At 35.1% G+C, this 10430-nt stretch overlaps 1 protein-coding gene across 1 annotated transcript; it reads left to right on the forward strand.

Moving 5' to 3' along the window:
• Positions 1–1218: 1218 nt before the first annotated feature.
• Positions 1219–9511, forward strand: LOC129760777 (UDP-glucosyltransferase 2-like). Its single transcript, XM_055758439.1, has 2 exons — positions 1219–2278; positions 9288–9511. Exons 1-2 carry the CDS (start codon positions 1219–1221, stop codon positions 9509–9511), a joined length of 1284 nt encoding a protein of 427 aa, XP_055614414.1.
• Positions 9512–10430: the final 919 nt, after the last annotated feature.

Below are 10430 nucleotides of genomic sequence, written 5' to 3' on the forward strand. Positions count from 1 at the left end.
AATGTCAAAAATGTCAAAAATGTCAAAAATGTCAAAAATGTCAAAAATGTCAAAAATGTCAAAAATGTCAAAAATGTCAAAAATGTCAAAAATGTCAAAAATGTCAAAAATGTCAAAAATGTCAAAAATGTCAAAAATGTCAAAAAAGTCAAAAATGTCAAAAATGTCAAAAATGTCAAAAATTTCAAAAATGTCAAAAATGTCAAAAATGTCAAAAATGTCAAAAATGTCAAAAATGTCAAAAATGTCAAAAATTTCAAAAATGTCAAAAATGTCAAAAATGTCAAAAATGTCAAAACTGTCAAATATGTCAAAAATGTCAAAAATGTCAAAAATGTCAAAAATGACAAAAATGTCAAAAATGTCAAAAATGTCAAAAATATCAAAATTGTCAAAAATGTTGAAAGTGTCAAAAATGTCAAAAAGTCAAAAATGTCAAAAATGTCAAAAATGTCAAAAATGTCAAAAATGTCAAGAAATGTCAAAAATGTGAAAATTGTCATTTATTATTTTTGTCATTTTTAACAATTTTGACATTTCTGACATTTTTGACTTTTTTTATATTTTTGACATTCCTTACATTTTGGATAGTTTCGATATTGTTGACATTGTTGGAATTTGTGATATTTTCGACATTTTTGACATTTTTCACATTTTTGACATAATTGACATCTTTGATTCGACATTTTTGACATTTAAAAAAACTAAGTAAAGAATGGGAAGATAATAAAAAATAGGTTTAAGGAAGTGGAGAAGAAAATTGGAAAGGAGTGTTTAAAATAAAACAAACAGCAGGAAAGGGTTTACTTCTCCCGATTTCCAACTTTTCGACCGAGTGGGTCCTAGGAGCGAATTTTTTTTTTTTGACGAATTCTTATTGAACTGGCTGGCCGGCAGGCTGTGAATGACATTGAACGCCGCTCCGCCCCGATTCGACAAAACTTTGATTAGATAGTTCAACTTGTTAGTTGATGCGTAAAGACGCGTTGTTATAACTAAGATTGGGAAATGCGCCCTCCCATAATTGGGGGAATCGCGCTCACGAAGATTCAAATCATTCGACAAGCATCTTTCGCCGAGTGCGCGCCAACGGTTCAGTTTTTTTTTCTGCTTGGTGTAATCGAATGACTGCTCTCGCTCGTCGGTTGAATCATAATTTTTTAATCGCTTGGGACCACATTTTGATAAATCAATCACAACTCTAAGGGCAATACCAGAATGTTAAGAGGAGGATCGCTAGGATGGATAGTTGGTTTGGTTCTGATTGGCCACTTGGCTGAGGGTGCCCGGATCCTGGCCATCTTTCCCTCGCCAGCCAAAAGCCACCAGATTGTGTTCCGAGCTGTGGTCCGAGGGCTGCTGGAAAAGGGTCACCAGGTGCTGATGATGACGACGGATCCTTTCGAGACGGACAATCCGAATGTGACGCAGATCAGCTGGGACTTTGCCCATCGGATTGTGGACGATAATTTCGATGTGGCCAAGTTGCGACAGAATGGGTGCAGCTCACTGGAAGTGGCCTGGCGACTGATGGATGTTACCAGGAAGTTTGTCGCTGCGGAACTGGCCCATCCGGAAGTGCAATACCTGATCGAGAATCCTCACCTGCACCAGTTCGATGTCCTTTTGGTGGAATATTTTCACATGACCCCATTTTTCGCATTCTCCGAGCTGTACCAAATTCCGATGGTGGGAATCACTTCGATCGATTCGATTGGCTTTGCGCATCAGGTGGTGGGAAATGTGATGAACGTCGTCGCTCATCCGGAAATGAACCAAAAATACGCCGCATTCCCCGGTTTCTTCAATCGTCTCTGGGCCGTTCTCGAAAAGTTGTTCATCGACTACATTCTGCTTCCGATCGAATTTTCCATGTACGATCGAATCATCGATCAGAATTTCGGTAGCAATATGTCCAAATCGTACGAGTTAATGCAGCGTCTCGATTTTCTGATGACAAACGTCGAACCCGTGTTGGGTTTCGTAAGGCCAACAGTTCCCCAAGCCATCCAACTGGGTTTGCTACACGTGCAACCAGCCAAAGCCCTGCCCAATGATCTTCAACTCTTCCTTGATAATTCCAAGCAAGGTGTTGTCTACTTTAGTTTGGGATCTCTTATCAAGAGTGGATCGATCAACGCTCACAATAACAGGATTTTCATGGAAGTTTTCCAATCGCTGGATATGAACGTACTGTGGAAGTCCGATCAACCGACCGAGTTCAATGGGACCGGAAACATCTGGATGAACCGTTGGTTCCCGCAGCAGGATGTGCTCGGTGAGTACTTGCTTCCGAACTCAAACTATCTTTAATCCTTATCCTCTCTGGAGTGTCAATATGACACACTATCGGCAGTTTGAAGACTTGTAACTTTCTTCTCGGGAGCATAAAAAAAAACTTCCGGTACCCCTGATGAATTCACACGATCTTTAGTTTTACATCATTACCAACGTTTGGGCATTCGTGTCATGTAAAGTGTATAGAGATAATTGCTAACATTACAAAAGAACTTCACCTTTAAATTCAGCAATCAAAGTGCTTCAATTTGAAATCAAATAGGTATCGAATTTTTTTTGTTATTAATTTTACCAAATCATTGCTCAATAAATCATCATTTATCAACCATCATGGTTGCTGAAAAAAAACTAAAAAAAAATTAGGAAAACTCAGGGAATTTAAAAAAAAATTGCTAACATGTTTTATAAAAGCTTTGGAGATCAAAATTTTACAGCATGATAAATTTATCGAAGATTAAAAAAAAATAGTTATGATGACGTTCCAAATAACCAGACTTAAGCTTTATTAGAGTTCTGGTGATGTAGGTATAGATTCAAAATGTAATTTGTACAAATAATTGTAAATTAATTATGTGTTGTGAGCCTACTTGGTTGAATGATTCTACTGAATCCAAGCAATCGAAAGATTTCCCTTTAATTCATCCACGGTATAAGAAAAGTTAAGATAACGGTATTTCGATAGCAACTTACAATTTGCTTTAGAGAGAGCGTTTTCCATTTCGAAATCGAAAACGCTCACTGAAGAAGATAGTAAGTTGCTATCGAAATACCGGTAGATGAACTTTTCTTATACCGTGGTTGAATTGAAGGGAATTTTCAGATTGCAAATTCATACTTGTTCCTTATCAAAATGTGAAGAAAAAAAAATAGTTATACTTGAATTATGTTTATTTTTTGTAAAATCATGATATCTGGTAACTTTAATTTTATTTGCAAAATATAGGAGGCACTGTATGTTATTCCACTGCACCCCTAGTAGTCGGATTTGGAGGTTTTGACAGTACTTTGTTTTGGAATGTTTCCCTTAGCAGTGCTGAAAATTTTTTGACGATTCGTTTTGTTTCAAAAAAGTTACACGTGATGGAAGCCGCGAAACGAAAATTAATTTTGGACAACCACGTCAAAAACCCGACGTGGTCAGGTTCAAAAATGTAATAGCCAAAGGAAGTGCCCGGAAGTTTTACAACAAGGTTCTTACGAGAAACGACGGATGCATCCTGATGAGCGATGAAGCGTACGTGAAGATGGATTTTGGGCAGCTTCCATGCCAAAAATTTTACAAAGCCACTGGTCGGGGTGATGTCCCCGGCAAGTTCGAGTTTGTTTTTGCCGATAAGTTTGCAAGAAAGTGTTTGATCTGGCAAGGTATTTGCAGCTGCGAACGAAAAACCTCGGTTTTTGTGGCAAACAAGACCATGGACCCTAAGATGTACAAGGAGGAGTGCCTGAGAAAACGTATTCTTCCGTACATTATATCTCACAAAGGACCAGTTAAGTTTTGGCCAAATTTGGCAAGCTGCTACTACAGCAAAAAGGTACTACAGTGGTATCGATTACATAGCTCCGAGATAGGCCCGTTTTAATGCGTTCAGATTTAAGTGAACTATGTGTAGAAGAAAGAGCTACAAGAGAGAAAACAAGAAAAAAATATTTGTTATTTTATTGATCACTTAGATTATTCTCTATACATTTATTTTCCAAACGTGTCAAACCTGTGTCCAATCAAAGCAATCGTTAAAAGAACGCATATAAAATAACCTGAAAGAAAAACAAAGGAAATTAAGAAAATTTGACTTCATTAATTACCTCCCAATCATCAATCTTTTCCGTTTACAAAATTGTTGTTGCTGCTATCTACAGTTGCACATGAATCTGTTTTTTTTTCTATCAACGCACTCTTTGATGACGAGATAGACCGGTCGTTATGTGGAACAAAACAAAAAAAATCATCAAATCCGAATCAACTGTGGTAAAGAGTGTGTAAATCAAATTTAATTAAGAATAAAATAAAATAATAGTTGTATTCGGCAACACTGAAGAGAAATAATATAAAATAAATTTCTATGACAACGTTTGCTATTTTGGCAACACTTGACAAACAAACAAAACAAAGTCAGTCATCGATCTATTCTTGTGAACGACAGACGTGTTTAAGTGAATCTCTGAATTGAGATTCGTAGAATCACGACAATGGCGTGGTTGGTAGAATAAGCACAAATAGTGCATATATTTAAGGCTGCTGCTGCTGATTGTTTGGATTTTGCCTTCCGGTGGAATAAGACGGAATTGCCGTTAGAAGTGCAGATATTTAAGGCTGCTGCTGCTGATTGTTTTAATTTGGCCTTCCGGTGGAATAAGACGGAATTGCCGTTAGAAGCAGAGATATTTAAGGCTGTTGCTGATTGTTTTGATTTGGCCTTCCGGTGGAATAAGACGGAATTGTTCTATTATATTTGTTATGATTTGGCTTTCCAGTGGAAAAAGGTGGAATGGGTTTGGAAGCGCAGATTTTAAAGCAGCTTCTGCTGACTGTTTATTTTGATTTGGCCTTTCGGTGGATAAAGACGCATATCTTTGGTAGCACAGATTTTCAGGACTATGGCGGCTAATTGTTTGTTATGATTTGGCCATCCGGTGATAAAAGACGGCATTGACGTTAGATGCGCAGATTTTTAAAGCTGCTGCTTGTTTGTTTGTTTGCTTTGATTTGGTCTTTCGGTGGAAAAAGATGGAATTGGCTTTGGAATCAATGGAAGCGCAAATTTTCAGGGCTGCTGTTGTTGATTGTTTGTTTTTATTTGGCCTTCTGGTGGAAAAAGGATAGAATTGGCTTAAGAAGCACAGATTTTTAAGGCTGCTGCTTCTGATTTTTTATTTAGATTTAGATTTTTAAGGGTACTGCTGCTGATTGTTTGTTTTGAATAAGCCTTCTGGTTGGGTAGGCTGTTTCTAAGAATACTATCGAACTATTCCGGCTCTTGTAAACAGAGACAGAGTGACAAGGAAAGCACAGTGTGAGAAAGCTGTTGCTAAGCATGTTTTTTGCGGATTGTTCCGACTCTGGTAAATAAAAGCAGAACGACAGGGAAAGCACAAATTGGGAATGCTTTTGTGAAGAATATTTTCGGATGAAATGAAGAATATGCTAAAAAAAAAATTTAGATTTGAAAAGCTTTTGCAGAGAATGGAATGAAGAATTGAGATGAGGGATATTTGGGATGTAAAATTTTGTATTTAAGAAAAACAAAAGTCTGTAAATTGAAGATTCTATTGAGAATAGAGTTGAGAAGGAATGTAGAGATGAGATGAAGGATGAGCAGAAATTAAATAAAATTTGTAGGATAGAGAATAAAGATGTGGAATATGGAATAAAAATTGAAGATATTTGGTAGATAAAATTTTGCTCTAAAGGAAAAAAAACAAAAGTCGACGCGTGAAAAGTTTGAATTGAGAATAGAGGTGAGAAGAAATGTAGGGATGAGATGAAAGATATACAGAAAAAAAATCAAATTTAATCAAAAATAAAAAAAAATAATAGTTATATTCGGCAACACTGAAGATAAATAAAATAAAATAAATTTCTATGACAACGTTTGCTATTTTGGCAACACTTGACAAACAAACAAAACAAAGTCAGTCATTGATCTATTCTTGTAAGCGACAGACGTGTTTAAGTGAATCTCTGAATTGAGATTCGTAAAATCACGACAGAGTGCTACTGAAAAAAAAAGAAAAAAAAAGAGATTGTGTATTTTGAGTAATGACCGATAAGTTTGCCTGTAGTGTTGCTGTCTGAGGTTACTCATTCGCAGAACATACCAAAACATTTTAGAGAAAGAATATTGAAGAGAAATGAGAAAAGAAGGAACTTCAATCTTACAACGCATTTTGGTGCAAACGGACGATTTTACCCAGGCAACAAGAATTCCCTTAAATAGGTTTCATAGAAGCTTTGTCAGCTCTCATTTGTGTCTGAAGAGAATGCTACTTAGCCCAAAATTTAAGTTCTTAAAGCTACTTTCAAGTTCGTTTAGGTGGCTGCAGAGAATGCTACTCAGCTTCTAAGAGAATGTCAAAAAACTTCTACGCGCCGAAAAAAAAATCCGGTTGTCAGATTGCTCTGACAACCAGATGATAGATTACTAAGTTGCCGGTCTATCATGGTCTATCTCATTGATTTTGATTATAAATTGTTTTGATTACAAAAGCTGCTTATGTCCTGCTTATTTATTCGAATATCTTAAAATTGATAAGAAAAATTCGAAAAATTCTTGAATTCCATTTGTAAATATCAGTACATACAGATATAAACAAAACACATACCATGACAAGGAATTGACAGAAATTTTTAACATGTCGCTAAGAAATCTCATATAGGTTCTTTAGAGCACCTTGAAGAACCTTAACGGTGCGTTAGAAAGTTGCATTAAAAGCGCTTAAAAGTTCCGTTATCGATAATTTAACCTTTCAAGAGGCGTTGGAAGCTCCTGAGTAACTTTTACGTGACAAGAGTAACCTGAAGTTCCCGTAAAACATTTTTTCCGCCAAATGTGAACTTCGGAGTTCCGTCTTTGCGGTTATAATTTGTCGTTCGACGGTTTTGAAGATTAAAAATCCTGATAACAATGGAGTACGAAACTATGCTTTGAAATAATTTTTTTTAGTATTGAAAAAAGGGTGTGTAAAATTAGGGACTAATCTGTGATAATAAGAGATTATAGAAATTAATGCTAAAAATGGCAAATGAAAGATAAAATTTGTTTTATGAAAAAATTGCAAAAATATGTTTAGATCAAAATAGGAAGAATTATAGTGGAAATAGTAAGACAGCAATTGAATTTTGATAAAATTAAGGACAATAACTAAGTATTGAAAATAAAGAGTGTAAAAAAAAAGATCAATCAAAAGCTAGAAGGGAACAATAAGTACAAAAAAAAACTTAAAAAAGGAAGGAAGGAAAGATAACTAAGGTAATAGAATGGGAATTTGAAATCAAAAGTGGCGAATAAAGTAAAGATAATAAATAAATGAAAAAAAAAAACAGTATGAAAAATAGTGTACAGAAAATGAAGATGAACAAAGAAGAAAAATCAATTGAGTTAAAAAAATGGGAAAGTTAATATAGTGCGATGAAAGACAACATGAAATCAATGGAAAAGGAAGACGGAGAAAAAGAACCAGCAAACTCCTAATCGAAAAGGGAAGAAAAAGAAATTTGGAACGATTGAAATTCACAAAACTAAAGATTCTTAGTAAAAGAAAGATAACTGATACTACTGTGGGTATAAATACTTAATGCTTAAAAAAAATTGAATGGAAATTAAGTTCAAACCTTTAAAAGAGCAACAAAAATGTGTAGAGGGTCAATGCAAGTGGAAGAAAAATAATGAAAAAGAAAAAAATAGTGATGAAACTATTATAGTTATTTGAAAAGAGAAGCATAACATACAGGTGGAGAGGTATCGCGAATCCATTACGGAGACAACATACTAAAATCTAGATAAAGCAAAGAAATAGGAGTAATCTGATGACAAAACATTTACGAGAAATGATAGTACTGATTGTAGGAATTTGATAGAGAACGGAAAACAGAAAATAAAATGCGATAAATAGAGAAAGAAAAATGGATAACAAGTAAAGGAATAATGAAGAAAGGGAAAATGAAGATACATTTAGGAAAACGAATAATATAATTGAAGGAACAAATTTTACACACAAAAACGGAAACTTAAGAAAGAGAGAAAACAGATTAGGAATTTCGAGGAAAAAGGAGTATCACAAAACTAGGGATAAAAATGGAAGAATTAAAGTGGAAAAAGTAAGAAATAAGATTCGATAAAATAAAATTCATAAATAAAGCATGAAAAATATACAGATGAAAATAAGAATGGAATATGAAAAGATATTAGAGGACTAAAAATTAAAAAAAATTAAAAAGGAAGAAAGGAAAGACAAGGAAATAAAATAAGAATCGGAAGATAAAACAAATAAACAGTTAAAAGATTGCGGAAATACGAGAAATCTCGTTTTTTATTCAGAGATGTAAATAGTTAAAAAAAAAGGTTGAAAACGATACTGGGAATTGGAAATCTTCATCATTGACTATACAATTATACAATGAAGATGAAAAACCAAAGTATTCATGATAGAAGACCGATAGATAGAGGTAAATATAAAAAAAGAGCTAAAGGAAGAAGGAAAAATTGATCACGGAAACGAGAGAATGGACAACGGGAAAATGGTGCTGAAGATTTTCAAAAAAGTTTAGATAGCAATTGAGAATTGACAATCGAGGCTGAAAGAGGAGATAAAGGAAACCTGTAAAAAGGGGCTATCACAAAAGTGGAGATAAACTACAAGAATTAGGGTAGAAAAAGTAAAAATGAACAAGTATGGAAAATATAATTAAAAAAAACAAACATGGGAGTAGAAAGACACGATAAAAACAAGAAATTAAAACTTGAAACAGTTACAAGCAAGGTGCGGTAAAATGGAGAACGAAAAATGAAGGTTTCAAAGAAAGTTTGGAAGATAAAGAAAAGAGCATAAAAGGATATTGGAGGACTACACAAATAAAAAAAAGTAAAATTTGAAAAAAAAAATTGGCATCGAGAGAACAAAAAAGAAAACTATCTTTTTGTTTTATGTTGAGAAGGTTACCGGTCGAGCAAAATGAAGATGCTAAACGATTTATGTTCGTCTTTATCGCATTCAATAAATTTGACAGATTAGTTCTTATAACTCTTGATTTAGAATAAGAAAACTTTACAGGAATGCAAAATGTATTTTAAATTATGAATGTATTTTTATATATAAGATATGCTTACGCAGAGCGACGACGATGAAAGTTGGATTGAGATTTTTATCTCAACACACATCCGAGATAATCAGAGTTACCCACGTTTCCCCATGGCCCGTAATACCACACTCTCTCCCTCCTTAGAACTGAAAGTTTCTTTGTCAAATTTTTTTTTAAAAAATAATTTCAGCTCATCCCAACGTGAAGTTGTTCGTGACCCAGGGAGGACAGCAATCGATGGAGGAATCCGTGGATCGACACGTTCCGATGGTTGTTATTCCATTTAACTTCGACCAGTATGCCAACGGCGATCGTGTGACCGAGCTCGGCATCGGCAAGTCCATCTGGATGGAACACCTGACGGTCGAAGGTCTCCGGGAGGCCATCATCGAGGTTACCAGCAATAAGAAGTAAGAAGAGGGTAGATTTTCCGAAATCGAAATCGGGTTTGATAAAAGTGTTTAATTTTTTCTTTCAGATACAAGAACAACATCAGGAGAATTGGTAATCTGGTTCGGGACAAACCGATGCGTCCGGTAGAAAAAGCGGTCTGGTGGATCGAATACGTTATCCGGCATCAGGGGGCTGGACATCTGCGGTACAAACAGGCCCGAATGCCGAACTGGCAGTATCATTACTACGATGTGGCCGCATTTCTGCTGCTGATGGCTGTGATTGTTTTGGGAGCGATGTTTTTAGTCGTAAAACGATGGCTTAGGTCGTTCTTCGAGTCATCTCGAATAGAGGGGAAGAAAAAAATCGAATAGTTTAATAAACTTTAACTTAGATAGTTGATAAGAAAATAAATATTATATGACTGAAAGCTCCGAAAGCCCATTGGCATAAAGGCTGTTCGGTTCAAAAAGTTGTCAATATAAATTCACCGTATTGTTTCTAATCATTCATATAAAAAACCTGAACACCCCTCATTTTGCAGGTGTACGTGTGTAGAATGATGCATGTATTTGGATTTTGACATTAGATTACATCCTTTTTATTTTCATATTTCCCTTTCTTATCTTCTTTTTCTCCAAAATAAAAGTGTTAAGCAAAGCAAACAATTGTAAAAACAAAAACGAGTTTGGCTCCTTAAAGCCTCATGATATGAGCCGTTTCAAATAAAGATACTACAAAAAAAAACTCTATTCCCAGCAAATAGACTCGAAATTTCTTCAGCGCCGGCACGATAGCAAGCACTTCGAGCTCATAGCTCGGATAGTTAGTTTCACTTGTTGACGTTTTCTTGCTTTAATAATAAACAGGATGAAAATCCTTCTCTTCTGGATTCTTCTGAAGAAGGATGGCACCGAGTAGCCCACTTTACTGGCATCAG

The sequence above is a fragment of the Uranotaenia lowii genome, unplaced genomic scaffold (assembly GCF_029784155.1).
Source record: "Uranotaenia lowii strain MFRU-FL unplaced genomic scaffold, ASM2978415v1 HiC_scaffold_76, whole genome shotgun sequence".
NCBI lineage: Eukaryota > Metazoa > Arthropoda > Insecta > Diptera > Culicidae > Uranotaenia > Uranotaenia lowii.

Excerpts from the sequence above, each read along its gene's own strand:
- LOC129760777 (XM_055758439.1), top strand. The coding sequence starts at position 1,219 with ATGTTAAGAGGAGGATCGCTAGGATGGATAGTTGGTTTGGTTCTGATT. Across the intron at positions 2,279-9,287 it reads CCCGCAGCAGGATGTGCTCG|CTCATCCCAACGTGAAGTTG; the intron begins GTGAGTACTTGC and ends AAATAATTTCAG.